The 23856-nt window shown below is 33.0% G+C and overlaps 2 protein-coding genes across 4 annotated transcripts in view; both read right to left on the bottom strand.

Moving 5' to 3' along the window:
• Positions 1-1865: 1865 nt before the first annotated feature.
• On the bottom strand, positions 1866-6161 carry Bap55 (Brahma associated protein 55kD). Its single transcript, XM_072527860.1, has 7 exons — positions 5836-6161; positions 5511-5644; positions 5267-5456; positions 3834-4120; positions 3392-3545; positions 3223-3311; positions 1866-2221 (listed from the first exon to the last, which is right to left on the bottom strand). The coding sequence occupies exons 1-7, from the start codon at positions 6041-6043 to the stop codon at positions 2006-2008; spliced, it is 1278 nt and encodes a 425-aa protein (XP_072383961.1). The 5' UTR covers positions 6044-6161; the 3' UTR covers positions 1866-2005.
• A 2388-nt stretch (positions 6162-8549) lies between these two features.
• Positions 8550-23856, bottom strand: part of LOC140439241 (neprilysin-1-like) — a 61917-nt gene continuing 46610 nt past the window's right edge. For all 3 annotated transcript variants that reach the window (XM_072529034.1, XM_072529032.1, XM_072529033.1), the window contains exons 11-14: positions 20565-20727; positions 15340-15459; positions 14717-14913; positions 8550-8904 (exon numbers count right to left, since the gene is read on the bottom strand). In XM_072529034.1, coding sequence (XP_072385135.1) covers positions 8632-8904; positions 14717-14913; positions 15340-15459; positions 20565-20727 — 753 coding nt within the window. In that variant the 3' untranslated portion in view covers positions 8550-8631. The remainder of the gene's footprint in view (positions 8905-14716; positions 14914-15339; positions 15460-20564; positions 20728-23856) is intronic.

Genomic DNA, 23856 nt, shown 5'->3' with positions numbered 1-23856 from the left:
TGTCCAAACTATTATTATCACACACATGAAGAATTTTCATTATATGGGAAAATCTATCTCTCGATAGAACTCCAGCGACTTTTTCATTCTGACTATCATCACGATTTTCCCAATACATATATTTTTTTGGTAAAACCAAGTAGCTACTCAAAATAAGCACACCCACAAAACAGCTAATTTTAGTATCTATAACATCACTAGTCAAGTTTTTTTGTGTCGCGTATGTATTTGTATATGTTGCTATCATATTAAATAGGTTGTCGTCGAAAATAGCCTGAAGAGCTGTAATGGCGTGCGACTTTGTTTAGGTCCGATTTCTGGTATCCAGGAAACATCTGTAGGATGCTGGTACAGATCACCTATAAGCCATTGTGCAAATCCTAATTTTTCGAGAATAATCGAAGGTTTTGTTTCTTTTTTGCGTAGTGTGGCAAGAGGTACGTCGTCGTCGTCGGAATCCGACTCTTCTGCACTCTGATCTTGATTGTCGAAAATAACCTCCACGTCATTTCTCAGCTGGCTTCATGGTAAATGGTCTATCGTTGTGACATCCTCGCCTCCTGAATCGCAATAATCGTTATATTATCATTTGCATTGTCTGGAGGAAAAATAATTATAGTATCAGGAGGCGTTGGAATCTCATCTGTCTCAAGTTCTGCAATTAACTCATGCAATTTTAACGGTTTCCTAAAAAAATAACTATTTTATAGTGCTATTTGTCCTTTTAAAAGAAGAAAACAAAAATGGCCGTACACAAGGAAGTAACAAAAAACTCAAAGCAATATTTCCACTATAATTACACGTAAGTAAAGCAGTGACTAGCAAATCATGTAAAACGCCCACATTTAATTTGTAATTAAAAAAAACTTACCTCCAATTAGCAACATCCATGTTTAATTAAAAAACAAAACAATGCTATGCCGGTACGTAAACAAACTTTTAAAGCCAGCAACTGATGAAATATCTTGATCGATTTGTTTTACAATAAACTCCACAGGCGCCATCTATCAACGGTAAGTTTAAGTTATCAATTTAAGGGAAATAGATCGATTGCCCTTTAAAAGACAGTAGTAGTATGTGGGTTAAGAATAAGAACCATAAGAAAAAGCACTTGCATGTGGCGACTGCCCAAAAAGTTCTTAACTGTCTTTCTTTTATTTCGATATACTCTTTGAGTATTAGAAACCAATTCGCCGAGGATTTTTGCTTAGGTGAGGAGATATGTTGTGAAATGCAACTTTTAGATTCTCTATATCTCTCTTACATATTTTAGCATAGTCTGTTTTGCCTTGCAATTCTTAGAAGGCCAGTAAAAATCTGAATTTTGGTTTCGTCAATAGAAATCTTCGCATTTCTACTTTCGCGATTTATTATCAGATGTCGCTATAGCGTCCAAACTGAAGCCATTTTATTGTTGCTTCTTTCGACGGAAAAGATCTGTTTTCACGTTTAAGCTTCTTTACCTGTCGCTCTGATAATTTCTGTTAGGATGAAATACGTATAAGCAAATATACAGAGGCACTATACGTGAAATAAAATCTTACCTGTCTTTTCTTTATTTCGATATACTCTTTATGAGTACTAGAAACCAATTCGCCAAGGATTTTTGCTTAGGTGATGAGATAATATGTTGTGGAATACACATTTTAGATTCTCCATATCTCTGTTACATATTTTTGCAACGTCTGTTTTGCGTTACAATTCTTAGAAGGCAAAGATTAAAGTAAAAATCTGAATTTTGGTTTCGTCAATAGAAATCTACGGATTTCTGCTTTCGCGATTTATTAAATCTTTTATGTGACGTTTCGACTTCCAGCTCGTAAAAAATGTATTTCAAATTCACATATAAAAAAAAACTTATCCAATGATCATAGAAAAAATAGGTTTATTGTTATTTGTAAACTTAGAATTACACAATACAATTAGACATTAAAAACTCTCGAACATGTCTAAAAACATTTGATACTTCATTTACATTATAAAAGTCTTACGATAAAATTATATCTTAAGGGCACTTTCGATCGACCTGGGATTTTCCGCACTCTTGGTACTCTTGCATGGAAATCCACATTTGTTGGAATGTACCAATAGATGCTAGAATCGAACCTCCAACCCAGGCACCAAACCTGCGCTCAACAGTACCGTTAGCTGCGATCATCTTCATTCTGAGAGAACCTGGCGTTCTCGACGAAAGGTCTCTGCTAAGCCTATCGCTAAAACCCTAAAACGAGGATTATATTTAAAAAAAACATAAAATTTCAATGACTGTTAAGAACTTTTAAAAAATATTAAATATATTTTAACACTTGATCTAAAGATATTGAAATATATACACCAGAATATAAATGAACAGAGAAAAACTTGGTCATCGGGTATATTGATGTCACCAGTGATTAGCTTGTTGTTATAAAATGTTTCTAAATATTTTTATTGTTTATTAATAAAAAATACTTTTTTAAAACCCCTTTCCTAATGTATTTTGCAAGAAAAATGAGGAAGTGTTTCATGTACCAGGCTACAGAAATACATTTCACAAACTAAGGAAAATTGTAAATGTAAATAATTTCACAAGTATGTAATCCCTGTAATTGTTCTACTATGTTGTTAAAAACAAGTAATAAATATGTTGCTATTAACATAATTTTATATATACTAAAGAAAAAATCAGATGTACATTAGAATACATAGAAGAATTCTCAGACATATGCATGAAGGTTCTGCACCTGTATATCAAGTTTTGTTTATCCCTTGTATTTCATTCCAAAGAATACATGGACATCATACAGGTGTGACAAATAATCGAATAATAACAAAGTTAATCTCATGAAGAGCATTTGTGATAGTTTCTATTTGAACAGCCAAATTTTTCAAATTCATGTCTCCTCATTTTTTTCTATACTTTTCTTAAGCAAAAATATACAAATTTATTGTTTTTTTTTTCTAGTGAATGATTCCTAAAGTACCACTGCAATATTTGTATTTGTTAAATAGGATAGGAAAAGATGGGAAATATTTTTCTGTTTCTATGGACCATCAATCAGAACATGGTACAAATTCATCTATTTTTTTTATAGCATAAGTGGTCATACACATTTAAAATATGGCCAATTCTGTATTCTAAATGAATTTATATTGAAGATAGTATATTTCACCCAAATAACTAATAATAATGAGTGTCTTGTTTGATTAATGCTACGGTACAAAAATATACTGTTAACTTACCTGTACTAAAGAATTTCCACCAGTTACAACCACTGCGCTGTAGAGTGCTGGTCTAATATCAACGTCACACATACCGGCACTTGTAGCAGCTGGAACAAAAAATGATGATGAATGACAATTAGATATGATATAACAATGAAATTAGATATGATATAACAATGAAATTTACCTATATATCCAGCTCCCAGCATCGCATGGTCAAACAGACCTTCAGCTAACTTAAAACGCTCAGGTCCAAAATCTTGATGATATCCAGATGGAAACTCATAATGAACTGCAGGTATGCTTGTAGCAGCCCTTTCATCATAAGGATTTTCAGAAACCTAAAATTATTATTGCATTGTTGAATCTTTCATTAAACAATAAAAAAGAATTCAAATCTTGGTGAATTTTTGGACACCCTAAGTTCTAACGCCAATGTTAATTCAAATTGTTATAAAATATGACTTTGATTTCATTAAGAATGTACATTTGGCTAGTACAATCCTGGCACCTGTTAGATTTGTCTTAAATTGCGGGCAATAATGTTTGATGTGCCTAACCATAACATTTTGTCACTCCTGAAAGACAGACTATAATTTTTTAATGTAACAAATTATGCATTTCTTTACCTGTAATACTGTTTGTTGGAAATCCTGTATAGTCTTCTTTATCATGTAGTTCAACCAAGAATTTGAAGGTTGAAAACTCAACTTCTTTTTTGTAAACTTAGGTGGTTCCTTTTCACGAACCACTTCTTTACTGGCAATCATAGGGGTGGGTGTAAGATCAATTCCCATGCTTTCTAATAGTTCTCTGGCCCTTAAAACTAAAAGATCTCCACCCAAAGGAGATTTGACTACAGCATTTGCTAAAACATAGCCATCAAGTACAGGTACTGCAGTTGTATGGGTTGCTCCTAAAAACAAAAATAAGACATAATACTGTAATCAGAAATCATGGTATGTTGTCTAATAAATATGTCAGGAGAATTCCATTACAGGTTTGTATGTAAAATTCAATTAGAAACGGGTTTCCATTGACTACTGGAATCTCAGAAAACCTCAACCTCACTCACAGTATTTATAAAAAGGTTTTACTTCAAATCTGTACAGAATATCTCTCTCCATTTTCATGATAATATATGGGTGCAAACCTAAACACTAAAAAAAAACAAATAGTAAACATAATAGAAGTTGCCCAAAGATCAATAAAATGGGATTACATAGGACCCATTGCAAGAATCTTCTTTTTTTCAGTACCCTGTCCGATTATCAAATGTTGGCAATCATATTGGCAATAATAACTTTGTTTACGGCGGCTCTAAATAAATTAGCGGTGGTCTCTTGATACCATTCCCGGAGATTACGGAGCCACGATGTTCTTCGTCGGCCTGAGCCTCTCCTTCCGGCGATCTTATCCTGTATTATGAGGTGTAGAAGGTTATACCTCTCTGGATTTCTCATTACATGACCAAAATATTGTAACTTTCGAATTTTTATCGTTTTTGTTATTTCTGTGCTCTTTTTCATTCAATGTAAAACTATTTCATTTCTTATTTGATCAACCCAACTTATCCGCAATACTCGTCGATAAATCCACATCTCAAAGGCCTCTAATTTTTTCATTAATGTCTCTGTAAGGGTCCAGCTCTCCATACCATACAGCAATGTGGAGAATATGTAGCAGTGTATTAATCTGACTTTAAGGTTTAACGTAATATCTCTATTAATTAGAATTTTCTTTAATTTATAGAAGGCGACTCTGGCTTTTTCAATGCGTATTGCAAGAATAAAAAACCAAAAATAGCATGATGATCTAAAAATTATGGCAGGAAAAATGCGGCTGAGAACAGCAAAAAACAAGAGACTGGACTTACAAAAGCTAAGGGAGACCTATGTTCAATTTTGGATGCAAAAAGGTTAAAGAAAAAGAAGAAATAAATTTTGAACATTTTTGTTTTCATATACCTACTTTGTACCATGAAGACAGAGAACAGATTATAAAGAACATCGTCCACTATAGCAAATTAGTTTATTTAATTGTTAAGTATCTAAAAACCTACCACTATCAATAACTAAAGCAGTGGCTCTGCCATTAGCAAATGCTGCCAGAGCTGCATTTTTCACCAGGAAAAATGCTGGCACTTTGTACTTTTCAAACATTATTTCCGTTAGCTTTTCCCTTTTTTGTCTTTGGTTCCATGGAGATTCTGAGAATAGTACTGGATGGTACATAGATTCAGATTGAATAACCTAAAATGATAAAGTAATTACAACTGTACTACAAAATTTGATTTGGATGCTTACTTTGCTGTATGAATAATCCATTATCTTTTCAAACAAATCCCAATCCTCGATCATCCCATCTTTCATATAGCTCTGCAACTCCATATTTGCTCTAGGTCCATGTAAATAGGCTGTATCAATGTAATACTTGTGAGCTAAAATTCATGCAAACAAAAAATACATTAATATGCAATATATTTAAAATAATTTTCAGGTCACAGTATGAATGAACAGGAGACTACAGCGTCAAACGATTAACTCAGTTTGTATAGCAACCTACAGCTTACATCTATATTTACAACTAAGTGAACATGGTGAAAATGTTGATTATTATAATTTTACTTACTGGGAGCATTTGATGATACATTGCTATCATCTGGTTTTGCCTCAGGATCTAATTTAATTTCTTCCGGTGCCGGTGCTACTCCCACAATAGCCGGAATTTCAGCTTTCGGTGTGTCTTCTTGGGCATATCCTACTCTTAGAGAATGATGTCCTGGATCAAAAACCAAAGCTCCAATTTCGTCACCGCCATATAACAAAGAACCAGACATATCGAATGTATGGTAAACAAACAAAAATTACAATTTTTTTTGATTTGTTGTGAGCGCAATTATGTTTTTATTATATCTTACTTTAAGGTTAGGTGCGTTCGGCTAACCACAGAACACATAAAAAGTTGAATCCACAGTACATAGCTTTTTAGTAAAGTAAGTCGTATAAGAAGATTTGAGTGAGAGTTTCTAGCGCCAAATGCGGACGGGTCGAAACTAATTTTATTTGGAGACAAAAATTTAAAGTTTGTTATGAAATTTAGGCCTTAAATTCAAAAAATATTAAGAAGGTATGACTTTTTTTATAAAATAAGGCAACTTTTAGGAATGCAATTATAAAAGTTTTATTGATTTTAAAATATATATAGTACCTATATAAATAAAAGATTCATTTTAGTTAAGATGTAAAGGTAATTTAACTACAGAAGCAAAATGTACAAAGAATAGTATTGAGTTTTTATGTACTGCAAAAAGTTTGGTATACTTAATTAGGTGCTGCTTTTACCTGGTAACTCCTAATCCTCAGAATATTTAATAGCCTTTCGTCCAACTTTAACTAACTTAGACCCATTCCACAGTATAATGCTAAATAATTCTCTTTAAAAGAATACTCTTTATTAGCAATATACTGTGCCCTTACACAAAAAATATTCTTTTGATTTTTTCTATTTGGAATACTATACCATTTTAGTGTTGTACATTGTACCTTGTTATTTTTTAGCAACTCGTTTATTAGATATATAAAAATTTATGTATACTATTTTATCTCCTATTTTTAAAATTTGGGATACAATGCTTCTATAACGCCATTTGCAATGGCATGGATTACAATGTTGCCACTAACACATTTTTTTGTGGATACTCAAATTTCATTAGAAATAAGTTATTGTAAATTTAAGTTGTAATTTTAGTAGAATTTGCTACAGTCTTTGTTTATCATTATTTGGGTAAATATGCAAAATTAGTGAAACCATCGCAGCAGCACTTACTTCAACGTCATACATCTCTTGTTATCCTTTAAGAGTGACTAGTAGCGCCATCGCCATTACGAATGGCTGGGCCCATGCAATTCACTCTCTCCACATATCCTATTCCACGTACACTATTGTTTGGGATATATACTGTGGTTCGATTACAATGAATTGACAGAGGAATGTGTTGACAAAAACAACGGAAAATTTTCTATAGGCAAATTGTCGCGAAGTAAAATCCATAGACATTATCTTAACTTTATTATGTCATACGTATAAAAAAAATGTCGTTTTCATTGTATACTTTTTTGAATGTGTATTTAAGATATATTGTAATCGTATCAAAACGAAATCGTTATTATTATAAAAAATCTGCGAAAATGTATAACCAAATTTGTGTACAAATGTGTACAATTGTGTATACATTTCCCCAGAATTTTTTATAATATCTCGATTTCCGATATGGAAGTCGAAACGTCAACAATAGTTAGTTAAAAATACGATTTTAAATAATTTAGTGACATATAAAATTTATTATAAGTCTCTTATATACCTACTTGTCCTGTACAAGACATGGGATGTTAATCTATAATATATCAAAATGTCACTATAAAAATTCAGGAGTAAGGAGTAAGACAACGTGGATCCAATCTGGCCCAACCTAGTTACTTTGACATTGGAAGATTTTTTGAAGTTCATGGGATTGGGAAAATAAAGAAATCTTCGACTTCTCTTTCAGTGTTCTTACCATAAATCACATAACATGAATAAAAATGTACGGTGTAATCATGGTGTTATAAACATGGAATCTGTTCATGAATGTAGTGTTTGAAAGAGATTAATGAATAGATTAGATTAACTTATTCCTTGGTAGTTAATTGGTTCCGCACATCACTAGTGTGATTTAGAAGTTTTAAATTATATTAGTAGAAATATGTATTAATGTATTTTTTGTATTAAGAGTGTTACTAACGATACCTGCGCAACTTGCTTCAGTAGAGCGCTTATCCGTAGCCTCAGGGCGCATAAAACTCTGAAAATCTTGAATCAATGTGTAGTACAATCAGTACAATGTTGTTAGTGTTGTAGCGCATGCGGTTTAGATATTGTATCTTTTTATTGATATATACCTAAGTTGTTATAATCTATCTTTTTAATAATATTTTCTAGTACTTGGTAAAACAGTTTTGGTGATAAGGTATGTCTTTGTCTAACTCTTAGTTTTATTGTATATAATGAGCTGAATGATAGTGCATTCGTCCTTTCTGTAAAATTTATTACTAAAGTTTATTACTGCGCGATGCTCAATAACATCGAATGCTTTTCCACGAACAAATACTGTACACAAGTGTATGTGATATTCACATACCTTTGTATTTGCTAGTATTTTACTGTTGTAAAATTATGTACCTATTTAAAACAATCAAATCAATGACTATTTGTTAAAAGAAGTAAAAAAATAAATTTTTTATCTTAACTATAATAAAAAACTGCAGGTACTTCCCAAATCTAGCCCAAAAATAAAACAACAAACCGATTATTTTATTGTTTATTTATTGATAATTGTTATAGCTCTAATGTCGAGGCACTGACAGTTGTGCATGATATAAAGGTACCTTACCAAACGTTACACTTTTCGGGTGGGTTCATCGGCGAACCAACGGGGCAACCATACGCTTGGGCGAAATCTTTTGAATTGGATAACGGACCCAATACTCTGATGGGACCGGGTGAATGAACGCTGGATCTAATTTTGGTCAGAGCATCTTCGGGCCTCATGGATCCACACCATATTTGAGCATAGTTTAGAAAGAATAGCTGGTCATGCGTTAGGTTAAGGCCTGGTAGATCGAATTCCTCTTCGTGCAGAGAGGACCATTTTTTGTAAGCCTAAAAATGTATTTTTTTAACAATAGAGTCTATCTTTTTATATAAAAGGCTAGGACGACAAGTCACAGGGTAACCACGCCACCTAGTAAAGAAATCTGAATTATCAACTGACATTTCAATCTACTGAGTCAATCAATTTTGTCCTTGAAACGATACTTTTAAAATTGCCAAAAATATTGGTTGTTGTAATTTTAAGATAGTATTTAATAAACAACATAATTTAAAGCTTTATGTTAGTTTAGATTTAAACACCTAGCGCCACCTAGGACAGAAATCGGAATTACCAACTCACATAAATAAACTTATCTGACAGATAAAATGTAAAATATTTATTTGCCAAATCAAGTACCGAATAAGAAGTTATCTGGAAGGTAAATTGTATTGATTGTAGTCTGTTATGTTGTAGATTATCGAAGGCGAAATCAAAAATATAACCTAAATATTGTTGTTTATTGTAGATTAGAGAGATGGATATTAAAAGATTTAATGAAATCGGACAGTATGATCAGTATGATGTTTAATGTTTATAAACTTAGTGCGATAATATAATAATTGAGACAGAATGGACCATTTAAATTTTTGTAATGATGGAGACTTTTTTAAGAAGTTTAGATTAAGTAAACCGACAGTGATCTATATATTGTAGATAGTTGTTAATAAAAGATTATATAAGTACAGTAGATTCAACCAACTTACACATCTAAATGATTAATAGAATTCGCAGAAAACTTTTTGTTGTAGTAAAAGGCACGGTAAACTGCACTGGAGTTCTCCATAATCTTTTTAATTACGAGTACTTACTTTGTTTAGAATATTTTTGCCTGTATTATCAGTTAGAGTTAATTTGTATTAAATAAGGAGCAAAAATTCAAATGGATTTTTAAATATTATTGTTTATTTGGCTAATAATGAATGTATAAATATAATGGTTAACCTGCTGTAGAATTATTTTGTATATAAAATTATGATAGTGTACTTACTGATTATTTAAATTTATGAATCATCATCATGGTCACTAAATTCAATACCGCTATCATTATGTAAATCTATAATCACTGTATTAATTTTACTAATTTTATTTTCCCAGATCCACCACTCTTCTATTAATTTTTCACATTTATTTACAGTTTTGGCCCATATTTCTGGAGTTGCAGTTTTAAGAGCTTCTTGCCACAGTTCCCTAACTGCATCGTTACTGTATCCACTGCATCCAACGTGATTATCATAATACGTTTTACATATACCCCAGATGTGTTCGATGGGATTAAACTGGCAGTGATATGGGGGTAACTGTAATACTTGATATCAATAACTTGATACCATTTGGTCAACTATATAAACTGTTGGTTTTTCATTCTTCTTCTTCTTCAGGTACCATCTCCGCTACGGAGGTTGGCAATCATCATAGCTATTTTAGTTTTTGAGGCAGTAGCTCTAAAAAGTTTTTTTGAGCAGCATCCAAACCATTCTCTCAGGATCTTGAGCCATGAAATTCGTCTTCTTCCGATGCTTGTTCTGCCATCTACTTTTCCTTGCATTATGAGTCGCAGGACGCCATACTTCTCGCCCCGCATCACATGTCCGAGATACTGTAGCTTTTTTTCTTTAATTGTTAGTTCAACTTCCTTCTCTTTACCTATTCTTCTCAGTACTTCATTGTTCGTAACTCTATCTACCCAGGAAACCCTCATAATTCTTCTATAGATCCACATTTCAAAGGCGTTAAGTCGTCTCATTGTGTCTAGATCTAACGTCCATGATTCCACTCCATAGTATAGTACACTGTATACGTAACATTTTGTTAGGCGTACTTTAAGAGCTAATGTTAAATCTTTGCCACATAGGATCTTTTTCATCACGTTTTGAAATTTCCAGTAACTCTGATTTGAAGGCGTTTTCCGAAAAATTGATATTATTTTTAACTTACAAATTTTTTATGCTCGGTAAGTTCCACGACTGTTTTGATTGTTCCAAAATCCTCGAATGGTAAGGTGCATTATCTAAAACTATAACTGATGGTTCACTCAGACTAGGTAACAGTTTCTCCTCAAGCCATTTAACAAACATATTTGCATTCATGTTTTCATGATAAGCAGCAGATTTTGATTTTGAAGAAAAAATCAAATCTGCGTTTTCTATAAAGCCTTCTTTCCCTTCTGTATGAAGAATGATGTGTCTTTTACCTTCGCTATCTGTGTATTTTATTGATTTTATGCTGTCGTCTTGCCAAATTCTTTTAATTCCACCCTTTACAAGTATCCATGTCTCATCTAAGTATACGAATGTTGCATTTTCAGATTTAAGTCTAGTATATTCAAATGAAATTCTTTTGTAAACCACGCAACTTCTTTTGAATAAAAGTAACCTATTATTTTATTTTTTAAATTTAAATCCTAAATCTCTCAACACTTGCCAAAGGCTAGTCCTCTTAATTTCAGAAACTTGTCTGTTTCTTATTTTGGCCAGTAAAGTATCTAAACTGACATGTTGATTGTTTTCACGCATTCGATACAAAATATTGCGAATTTAAAATTTTTCTCCATCAGATAAGTCAATGCTCCTAGAATGTTTACGAGTTGTTTTCTTGTCTTCGTGATACTCAGTCATAGTAAGATCTTCTTGAGAATCTCTGCCAGTCTTCATTGCAGTTTTTAGCTTACTTTCACTTATCCCGAGTGCGTTACAAACGCGTTGATTTATACATAATAATGACTTTAAACGTCCACCACTGTCACTTTCCATGATAAAGTATTTATGCACATTTGCAATTAATTCATCAATATCCAACTTATGTCTAGGCATGATGGTCACTTGAAACTACACGTTTGAATTACAATATACTGAGTTTAGATCAATATGGCAGAAACTTTCTAACTGTTGTGCTTGAGAGGTAAAATATAATATAACCACTTACAAAGATCCTAAATATGTTAAGCAAATTAGCCTAATGATAATTAGAAATGCCGATTGTAATTTAATTATGTTTGATAAAAAATTTAGAAATGGTTGGAAACCTTACATAAACAAATTACAATGTTTCCCACAATTATTTTATTTTTAGTACAAGTATTTTCATTTGAAAATAAAAAGTTAAATATATTTACCAAAACCCTAACTTTAACATATAGTTGCAGACGTCTCAAAAGCGGTACATTCTAACAGACATATGGTCAATCTAACCACCACTATTTAAATTGACAAAATGTTCTAGTTTACTCCGAAGTATTTTTGAACAAAAATTAAAAGTGATATTTTAGTACTTTGTATATCTACTTTAAATATAAATTATCCTTAGCACGGTAGTATTTGTTTTAAAAAAAAATATTAAACAAGTAGGTGAAAGAAATTTACGTTAAATAAAATTATATAAGAATACTATTTATTAAAAAAAATGTAAAAAAATATGCAAAACTATAAACAATGGGTTAATGACACATATATTTATTTTATACCTAAAATTTAGCAAAGTGTTAGACATTATGGAGAACACCAGTGCAGTTTACTGTGCCTTTTACTACAACGAAAAAAAAAAGTTTAAATGGGGATAATAGAAATGGGTTGTTACTTTGAGATTCTGATTATACAGTGAAGGCATTTTTAAGGAGTCCATATATTACAGCATCCAACTTGTAAATACAATACATATTGGAGAGGGCTATCGACATATTCCCGCTCTCCTCCGCCAATCCTCCCGGTCCAAGGCATGCTCCTCCTCGAAACCTCTCGATTCCATCGCTCTTCTATTTCCTTCATTCCATGAGCGTCGAGGTCTACCTCTTTTTCGTCTTCCAGGGGGCTTCCATCTGCGAAGTTTTTGGGGCCAACGTTCGTCAGGCATTCTCAATAGGTGATAAAGATAATTTCTATAATGAATTCCTATTCTATTTTATCCAATAGAAGTGGCTGTAAAGTTGAAAAGGTTCAACGGCATTCTAATCTACAGTAACATTCTATAACCTAGCTAGAGATCAAAATGAAGACAATTTTAAAGATGAATTGCTAAATGAAGACATTATTAAACTTTCTGAAGTAAAACATGTTTGAGCTAACTTTATACAGTGTGTAAAAGCCAAATTGAATAAATTCATTATTTAGGTTACTGTACATATTTATAAAAAATCCCGAAACACGTCAAATTTAAATTATAACTTGACATTCTTTAACGTGAAAATGCAACCCCTATCTTCAACCCCCTTAGAATGACAGGTACAACCCCCAATTTTTAAAATAGGAGGTATAGGCTTGTGATATATCGTTTGGAAGGACTTTTCATTCTCCATTTAAAAATGTTGTCGCCTTCAAGTTTATTAAGATTAATTAAGATAAAATAAATTAAAATTATGTGGTTACCGAAATTTGCTAAAATATACTAAAAACTTATTTCCCGTATAGGTCTTGATAATGAGAAAGTGAACAAAAACCATAGCAATGTGGTTTTTAGATGGTAACCATTAAAAAACTTTAAAGAATTTCCGTGGCAACGTTATTTTAACACGCATTAGTAAATTGTTTTATTTAAGTTGTCAGTATTTTAATTTAAGTAAAAAGTTCCTTCAATTCAATTCTGAAAAATGGTTAGATTAACGGAAATGCATAAAATAACAGTTTTACAAATGATTGGTTACGGAGATAACACCCGAACACAACAGGAAGTAACTCGCCTATTTCATGAGAAATTTCCTAATTTACCGCCTATATCCCAAGGAACAATAAGTAAACTAGAGAAGCAGTTTCGCGAGTTTGGTCATGTAAGGCAGATAAAAAAAAGCAGCTGCCAATGCACTGAGTGATGAACTCAAAGTAGATGTGTTGCTTGAGTTTCAGGAAAATCCACATACATAGAGTAGACAGGCATCCACTACATTCAATGCTAGCCATACATCGATAGTAAATATATTAAAAGAAAATAAATTGCATCCCTATAAGATGCTACCTACTCAGGAGCTCATGAAAGACGATTTTGATAGGAGAACTTTTTTTTGTGAGCAAATGATGGACATGTTGGATAACAATATTATCCAATTAGAAGACGTTATGTTTTCTGATTAGTGTACTTTTTCACTTAACGGTCATGCTAATGGGCAAAATTGCCGCTACTGGGCCACGGAAAATCCTCACTGGATGAGAGAAGAACACACTCAATACCCTCAAAAGGTTAATGTTTGGGCAGGGATTGTAGGAAACAGTATCATTGGTCCCTTTTTCATTGAGGGCAACTTGAATGGCAACAATTATTTGGCACTACTTCAAAATGATGCCATTCCAACGTTTGGCAAATTTATATCCTGATCCAGGAAACCCTCAAATTCCAGCGAATACGATATGGTTTCAGCAGGATGGAGCACCACCACATTACCAACTTAATGTCCGGCAGTACCTCGATACAATATTTCCCAATCGGTGGATAGGGAGGCGAGGATCGATTGAATGGCCAGCGCGATCACCTGATCTTACATTATTAGATTTCTTTTTCTATCTGAGATCTAACTGAGATCTTTTCTCAGTTTTATTTGAGATTAGGATGTTGCCAAGACGTTCGCGGTGAACATTTTGAACATCTACTTCATTAACATTCATAGTTTTTTTTCGTGTTCTACATTTTATTACGTTTTGCATTACATTTTATTTTTTGATTGTATTGTAGCGAATTTCGGTAACCACATGATTTTAATTTATTTTATCTTAATTAATCTTAATAAACTTGAAAGCGACAACATTTTTGAATGGAGAATGAAAAGACCTTTCAAACGATATATCACAAGCCTATACTTCCTATTTTAAAAATTGGGAGAAAAAGAGGAAGTATGCTTACCCTAAATGACTGTTTGAGCCCTCCGTTATCTGCAATATTTTCACCTTGGGTCATTCTGCCATTGATGTAAAGACCAACTTCATTTACTTTGTATCGGGAGTACTGATCTATGATACATTGAGTTCTTTCCCTAAATGCTTTGATCGTGGCGTTATTCCACCATTGCATCATATTTCCGTGTTTGTCGAATTGACGACCTAAAATTTACTTAGCTTAATTAGAAAGTGAATTATAAAACTTAAATATAAAAAAACAACTGATCAATGTGAAAAATGCATTTGTTTTTCAAAAAAACTGTAAGAAATCCTGGAGCGTTAATCATCATGGATGAAAAAGGTCCCTACTAAACAAATACTAAAAGTAGTGTACAATGACTCTTGAAAATATAGAGTAGTAGAAGAAATAGTATTGTTGAATTGCTAAAAACCATTGAAAAGTTATTCTAGGGAGGCCATTGTCTCAACGACGCTATAATAATGCTGCTGGTCCATTCCATTATACGAAAAATGTAGTCACCGCTCATTTTTTTATTATACTCTTTAATTGATTTTACATAGAATATAATTTACTTAAACTATCTACTTTAATCTTTAATAATTCACAATCTGTCATAAAGTACTTACCTTTATCGTCAAATCCATGCGTAATTTCATGACCAATTACAACACCTATTCCTCCATAATTCAAGGATTTTGGAAAATGTTGACTGTAAAACAAAGGTTGTAGTATTCCTGCTGGAAAAACTACAAAATAGTATTTAATTATATCTGTTCCATGAATTACTGAACGTTTTGGTATTTTAAATCAACTAAAAAAGCTATGGAAGTAAAAAATAAGGTATTGAGTAATAAATTTAAACCGGTGAACATTTTAGAAAAGTTCCTGCAAGGGTTCGAAATACCTGATAACACAAGCAATACAAATAGCAATAATTGTCATCATAATCATAACAAAATAATTTTACTGGTGCAGGAAAATAAAGGACATATACATAATTAACTGTTAAAATTAAATTAACATATTTTTTTTTTAAGTTATTGAAATATTTTTATCCAAATAAGGGTTTGGATAAAAGAGGGTCTTTTATTCTTTGTTCTCATATTTTGTGCTCTTATGTTTATCTCTGGTTTCAATTATTGAGTTTTCGAAACCAAAAACCTGCCCCTTCTCCTAAAAAAGTTACCTACAGTTCACCAAATATAGCTGAAAGTGTGAAAACGCGTAACGATCATGATGCGCATTCGTCAAACGACGGACCTCGCACTCGCACGGACGGTCCAGACCGTTTGTATGTGCGTTCTCACTTCATTGTTAGCGCAGGCAATGGGAATATCACACTTTCGGCTATATTTGGTGAACTGTACACATTTATTATATATTAAATTTATCTTTTATCAAGTTTGAAATAGTTCTTTTTTATTTTTAAGTAAAAAAATAGCTTTTAAACATTGATGGGATAATAATGGTGGCTTCGATAACGTAACAGTAAGAGTCCACAATCATAAGTTGCATAAGTGACAAAAGAAGCAAACATATGTGAGAAAAAAGTAAAAAGATGTGTTCAAAAATGCCCTGTAGAGATAGGTCAACAGATATCAGAGAGAAACGTGGAATAGTATTTTGAAGAATACAAAAAAGTAGTTTAAGAAAAGAAGCAAGACAGACTTAAAAATCTAGAAAAAAATATGAAAAAAATAATGTGTAAAACAGAAGAGAATACGAGCGAATAGAATGTGAAGAAGAAAGGAAAGGGAGGTCTTAAAAGGAATTGATCGAGAGTAGTGAATCGATGTGAAGACCCGATATTTCATGACGCTACTCGTGACGACTGCATCTTGTGGCGCTAGTTCCGTTAGGCTCGCCTCAGCATTTCACTATAGAGAAAAAAGTAAAGTACAACGCCGGTATAGAAGCTTAGCTTCAAAAACAAAACATTTGAAAAACAAACTAAAGAACTGAAAAGCTGTAGGCAAAAAATGGAGAATCAATTGTGAAATATGGTAGACCGGCAATGACGGATCAATTAATATTACTCAACAAGTTGATAAGACAATACAATAACAGAAGATTTGAGGATAAGCGAGCTAACCTAATTCTTTAAAAACAAATTCTAAAGAGTGTCAATAAAGAAAGAGGATGCAGAATGGCGAACAACGAAAGTAAAATTCTGTGTTACACGGATGATGCAATGTTGGTAGCCAAATATGAAGATAGCCTTTAAAGACTAGTTCCCAGATTTAATACAAGAGCAAATAAGAAAAATCAATTAATATACTCAAAATGCTACTGGCGATTATTTTTTCGGAAGGCCATTAATGAGAAAAAAAACTAGAATCGATTTAAATATATGTAAGCTACCCTTAAGTACATGGCGTTAAATAAACTATATACCTACTGGGGCACCATTCTCCCGGTTACCCTCTAGTAATAGACAAAACAAAGTAAAATAAATAGGATGTAGGATATAAATTATGATAATATTAGGAGAGTATTAGTTGGAAAAATGGTAATAAACATACTTTTTCTCTAATTATTTGGCCAAATTATTAAACATGTCGTATAATGAAAGACGGTTATATTTTTTTATTAAAAAGGATCGTCATTTAAAATCCCTCCTTACTAACCCCCTTCTCTCTCTCTCTCAATGCCAAATGAAGTATAGTACTATTCTTAGTGTATTTTCGTGGATAAATATGTTAATGTTTCCTACATATTAAAAAGTTATTTTTATTTTTCTTCCATTCTGTTTTTATTGTACCCTTAGAAATTAAAAATTATATTTTCTAGAACACCTGAGACCATTCTTAAAGGAAATACTACATGGGCACCGGCAGCGGGGCGCAAAAGGGGGCGAATGTTTCCCTGTCCGTAAAGAAAGTTCATGTAGAGTTCTTTATTTTGTATTGGTTAATTCAGTGGTTCCCAACCTTTTTCCCATGATCGCCCCCTTAGACAGGTTTCACCAGTTATGAATACTACAATCGCCCCCCCTCCCCCACCCAATTAAATTGAAACAAATAATGAATCTATACAAAAGGTAAGTATCCATATTTATTTATTTTTACATTTCGTAAAATGATAAATGGTTATATGTGTGTGAAAGAATTGTTAATGGCTTCCTTGGGCCTGGTGTCCCTCACATAATCTCTTTATGTCTGGCTTAATGTTGATTAATAACAACCTCAAATCCCCTCTTTCTATTATGTCGAGCCTATTTCTTTGTCTATTTTTCAATATACATACAGAACTAAAACCTTTCTCCACTAGATATGTTGTGGGGAATGCCAATAATAATAATTTTATTGCATTCCACAAGATTCGATACACTTCTTTTATCCGCGGCCAAAATCTTTCGTACCGACACTCCCGAAACAAACTTTCAATTTCAATATCTTGTCTCAAATCAATCAAGTTTTCTCGAAGAGAAGGACATACCGTTGAAACTTCCACGCTGAAAGGATTGATAAACCAAGTTGGCACTTTCAGACTAGTCAAATCTTGGAATCGGGACTGCAGATCTTCTTTCAATGTTTGAAGGTGAAGGCAGTATGTTTGAAGATCCTCAGAATCACCACAAGAAGATTTCAAGTTGGGGAATTTGGTCAGATTTCTTCTCTGCATATTTTCTTCAAAAATAGATAGTTTGTCAATGAATGCTCCGACTACTCCCTTCGCTTTGGCCATATTTATGTTCTTCCCCTGTAGTTGCAGGTTCATTTCATTTAATTTTTGAAAAAAATCTGATAAATAAGCGATGTCGTTTCGCTTCTCTTGTAGTTCTGTACTCAGTGTGACGTCAGTAGTATTAAGAATTTCAATAACAGTATCGATGAGACTGAAGAACCGCCTTAAGCAATTGCCTTTAGAAAGCCAGCGGACTTCCGTATGTAGTAGTAATGTATTAAATATCACATCATTTTCTTCACAAAGTGTACGAAATATTTGATCATTCTTTGGTTTTGCTTTAATTTTATTTACCGCATCTATGACGAAGAGAATCGTGTAACCTCCCACTCAAATCCTTGGCAGCCAAATGCTCTCTGTGAATGACGCAGTGAACACACAAAATTCCAGGTACTGCTTGTTTCAGGTGTGCAATAAATCCCCGATGGCGTCCTGTCATTGCTGCTGCACCGTCAGTAGCACAGGCGATCCTATTTAATAAGGGAACCTCTTTTTCCTCAAAAAATCTCTTAACGACCTCAAATATGAAAGATCCTTTTGTATCAGTAATCAGACTTCTAACAAACAGCATTTCCTCGGCCATTTCTCCATTGTCGTCAATGAATCGGACATATGACAGCAGCAAAGCTGTGCTCTCAGGGTACTCTCGTCAAGTTGCACAGTAAACTCTCTGGTTTTCAATTTGTTGCAGAGAACATCTTCGACGTCCCCTTCAAGTGATCCATAAGCCGAGACGGCTTCATGGCTTCGTTTGACAAAGATTTTGCACAAATGAGACACAATGGTAGATTCTTATTTCCTGGCAATTCGATGAATCCATATTTCAAATTCTCCGTTGAGTACTGCCGGCACTTTTTTTTAGGTGCTGACATTTTGAGAGCAAAACAAAAGAGTAATTAATTACACCTTATTGAGAAGGCAAAGAATAAAAACACTATCTCGCAATTCTCAATAAATAATTATATTGCCACGCGTCGACGTCTCTGTCCGAATTCTAACATTGTGACTAATAATGATTCTAATATTGTGACGCCTCGTGTTCGATAAGATAAGTGGTTATGTCCGAATTGAAAGACAGACTTAACAGTTTCACAAATAAATCACAGTATCTTTATTAAAATAACAGTTCACTGAACACAATGACTGTCAGTTGAAACAAAACAACTTTATATACCACACTAAAAAACTAGGGAACGAAAGAGTCCACATTTGAAGTGACGACAACCGACAAACGTACTTCTCATCATTCTTATTCCACTTCTCTCTCTTTCTCTTTTGTGCGGATGATCGCACAATACGAAAGCTCGATCAAAGGAGAATGCAGAATTCGTTATAATGTATAATTATAACGATAATGTATAGAATTAAATTGTATTATGATTCATAGCTCTCTGTGACTAGACGAGATGTTTGTGTTATTATTACCTGCATTGGTATACATATATTTACTTTTTATTATCCTATGGATATCCGATCGAAAGTATTGTATTTTTTTTCTCTTTTCCTATTTTTCTCAATTACCCATTTCTCGTTTTCCGGATGCTAAATGCCCCCCTTATCGCCCACTTTTCTCTGTCGCCCCCCATATCGCCCCCTTCGCTCTATCGCCCCCTGAATATCTCAAACCGCCCCCCGGGGGCGAACGCCCCCAGGTTGGGAATCATTGGGTTAATTGTACGTGTAGATGCACGCCCTGGAGATAATCATGCACCCCCTGAAAATAATCCTGGCGGCGCCCATGAAATAGTAATACAAAACATCCCATCAATAACTTTTCAGAATACCTACGTCGTTTTCGCAGAATAATAATTTTGTTGGAATGAAGCACAATTTAAGTTGAAAATACGCGTTTTATGATGTTTAAATTTCCACTTTGGAAATACAAATTAAATCAATTTGTTTTTCAGAAACGATTTCCGATTTTCACTCTAAATTGTGGTTAATTTCTATTAAAGATAGTAAATAATATAAAGGTAACAAGAAAATATATCTTCAGAACGAAGGCTTCTTCACTTGTGTTTAATAATAATTATATATTTCTTACCAATGTCGTTTTTATTGGGATTATAAAAAGCGTAGTAAATAATATAAAGGTAATAAGAAAACATATCTTCAGAACGAAGGCTTCTTCACTTGTCTTTAATAATAAATATATATTTCTTACCAATGTCGTTTTTATTGGGATTATAAAAAGCATTGACCACAGCGGGTTCCGTTGACCATTTTTCTTTGTCTACTTCTTGGCGTAGTTTTTCTAAATTTTGTTTAGCTTCAAATTTAAGAATGTTAAGAACATTTAACATGAATTCATTTTTGGTAATATTCAGCTAAAAATAAAATAAATATTAATTTATAATTTTATCTGTATTCTAATTTTAAGATGTAACATTGTATTCGGAACAATTGAATTGGTTTCAAAAAATGTCCCATTGAACACACAGAGGTCCAGAAGATCTATTTGGACCCAATTTTCTGAGTTCCTACGGGTGAGAAATTTGACGCTTGAAAAATGTACTACCATAACGAAACTAGTAAAAATTCTCGATGATTATGTCTTTAACATGAAAAAAGGCAATAGCGAAGAATATAAAGGCTCATCTGTAAAGTCATTGTGGAATACTACAGCAAAAATGGTACAATAAAAATATTTTACGGAGTACGGCATAAATATCGTACTTTCACAGATATATCTATCAAATGTGCAAGATTAACCAAAGATACCAAGCGGAGGCAACTTCAAAGTATTCAAGAAAACAGAAAACTCTGTTCAAAAGCATTATCCACCGAAGAACTTTTAAAAATCATCCAAAGCTACGACGAGGAAACCCATAATGGAGAACAAAAAAAGTTGTTTCACTTTTGCTCATTTGCACTTGCTTGGAGAGGCAATGAGGCCGTAAAGTGCAAGATTCCTTTTTCCAGAAGGAATTTGATGTTATGGGAGAATGTTACGGGCCGAATTGAATATAACAGCATTTTTTTCCAAAACAAATCAAGGCGGTTAGAAAAGTTTGGCAAGCAGCAAATGGCTGGTAAGAAATTCATTAAACAAAAATTTATGGCCAGTTAGATTGTTTTTGAAATTAATGGAAAAACGGGAACCAAAGATTTTATTAGACAGACTCTTTCTTACCGTTCACCCCAACTGGAAGGATGGATCTTGCTTTCTTGTCTGTATTCATTATATCTGTCCAAAATTGATTACGCCTCAATGACGTTTGTCAAACTGACAACAATAGAATTACCAGACACCTTCGTGACGGATCTGTCATAATTTTGTCGCTGAGAGTGGAGTTGCAATGACGTTTTTATCAGTTAAAAATAGTCTAGTGAAATAGTCAACATTATATTCAGTACATAATATATATATATATATATATATATATATATATATATATATATATATATATATATATATATATATATATATATATATATGTCATGCTTAAATTGAATAAGGTTATACTTAAGGGGCCTTAAATTGTATTCTTGGTTTTTTAAGGGAATTCGAAGAATCGTAAATAAGTATATAGGACTTTTAAAGCATGTTCAAAGAAGTGACAAGAACATCAAAAAATTATAACATATAATAATAATTTACTGTAGAATCAAAAAGATATATAAGAAAAATGGGTAAAATACTTCTAGGAACTCTTCAAGGATACCAGAACAGAACCACCATTACGAGAACAAAAGAAACAGTCACTCAATATTTTAAAGTCTAAAATATCTCATGTAATAAAACTAGCTGAAGCTTAAATGCAGCAGGTTCTGACGACATAAATGTAGAAATGTAAAACTAAATATACTACACCAACTAGTTAACAAAGAAAATGAAGCAGCCATCCTCCAGCAAGACTGGTTGGGTCAATCAATATTTGAGGCCATTCTTTGCAAAACTTGCTCTTTGCTCGAAAGTAATTTTTTGGGAAATTGAAAAAAAAAACGAATAACGGCCGAGTAGTGTTTAGCTCACAACGTAAAGAATTTTATTAATGCTGCTTAGAGTTTTTAGTAATAGAAATTAGAAGTTTCTAGCCCAAAATATTTACAAATTTTTCGATAATAAATATATAAATATGTATATAAAATAATAACAAACCATATTTGGTTCAATAAAAATCATAAAGGATTTATTCTTGAAAATAAAACTTTACGATTTTTAGTTATATAAAGAAAATCTTTAAACGAAAAAAAGTCAAAAGCAGTCTCACTCAGTCATGCTCAAACGAAAAACATTTTCTGCATTTTGGCAATTATCCAAGCCACCAACGGTTTCTTCTGATGAGGTAGAATCTGTCTTCAAGTGTTCTTTGTAAAAATTTAGTTCAGGAAGGCTTCTTCATAGTGTTTGGAAAGTAGACTTTTAATAGTCCCTTTATCCCCCTTTAATTCTTTTCCCAGTGGTAATTGAAGAGAAAAATTTTTCTTACAAACGCTTTTAGCTTTTCCAACGTCATATCGGTAATTGGGTTCACCTTGGCCTAGAATATTTTTGGCTTTTTTTGTAAAAAAAAACAGCTTTGCCTTATTAAATTCAAAGTGCCATAAACTAGGCAGCTTAATAACTCGTTTTGTTTGTGTCCTCAAACACATCCCCATCCATACCAATTTTCCGTACAGTGGAATGCTCTCTGATTAAATCGTCGTAGTTACTAATTTCCACGATAACAGGCATTTTTTAATGTCATTTTCTATAAGGCCGAAAATACGATCAGGCGAAATAAAGGAATGACCGACGATCGGAAAAATTAATTCAATTTGTTTAACATGGTTCGGCGATTCTTCTAGAAGCCAATAAGCCAAAATTGCCATCATATTCGAATTTTTGTTTTGTCAGCCGCAACCATAAGCGAACAAACGTACTGTTTCTATGTTGACTCCAAAATCAAAATTCTTTAGAGCATGTTGCAAAGCTGAAGCTTTTGTATTAGAATCTTTTCGAGAGTCAATTTCTGTCCACACGTAAGAAAACACATTTGTTGGTCTTAGTTTATCGGTAGAAGTTCCACCAACAATTGTAAAATTATTATAGTTTATTTGCTGGCTGAAATATGCTGCTTGAGCAGGCAATCTAGGCAGTGCTAAGTTTTTTTGGCAGTCAAACGAAAAGAAAGTTGTGTGGTGTTTTGGATTTTTAAGGAGTTTGAATGACGAGTTACAATATGACAACGATGCTCATTGGCTAACTTTTGCCGAACAACTAAAGAAGTTGCTACTTTCAACTGCTCTTTTGTTCTCAAGAAAGTGTAGCAACAGTCAGTCAGCGGAGTTTGAAAAGCGATGTTGTAGTCAACATTCACATACTTTCGAAAATACTACTACTACTAAGGATTTCCACAGTTTTCACTGTCTTCCTTCACTCAACCGTTTTCTCCAATTTTCCCTGTCATTCCCGTCTCCATCTCGCAGGGTTCTTTTCTCCATAGCCTCGTCGATTTCATCTCTGAATGACC

Source organism: Diabrotica undecimpunctata, chromosome 4 (assembly GCF_040954645.1).
Source record: "Diabrotica undecimpunctata isolate CICGRU chromosome 4, icDiaUnde3, whole genome shotgun sequence".
Classification (NCBI taxonomy): Eukaryota; Metazoa; Arthropoda; class Insecta; order Coleoptera; family Chrysomelidae; genus Diabrotica; species Diabrotica undecimpunctata.
This window is presented reverse-complemented; position numbering and strand designations above follow the sequence as displayed.

What these genes read in the sequence shown, in the direction of transcription:
- Bap55 (XM_072527860.1), bottom strand. Translation starts at nt 6,043, where the DNA reads ATGTCTGGTTCTTTGTTATATGGCGGTGACGAAATTGGAGCTTTGGTT. An exon ending in TGTATCATCAAATGCTCCCA is followed by an intron (nt 5,645 to 5,835) that starts GTAAGTAAAATT and finishes CATGAATTTTAG; the next exon opens with CTCACAAGTATTACATTGAT. An exon ending in GTGGAAATTCTTTAGTACAG is followed by an intron (nt 2,222 to 3,222) that starts GTAAGTTAACAG and finishes TCCTCGTTTTAG; the next exon opens with GGTTTTAGCGATAGGCTTAG.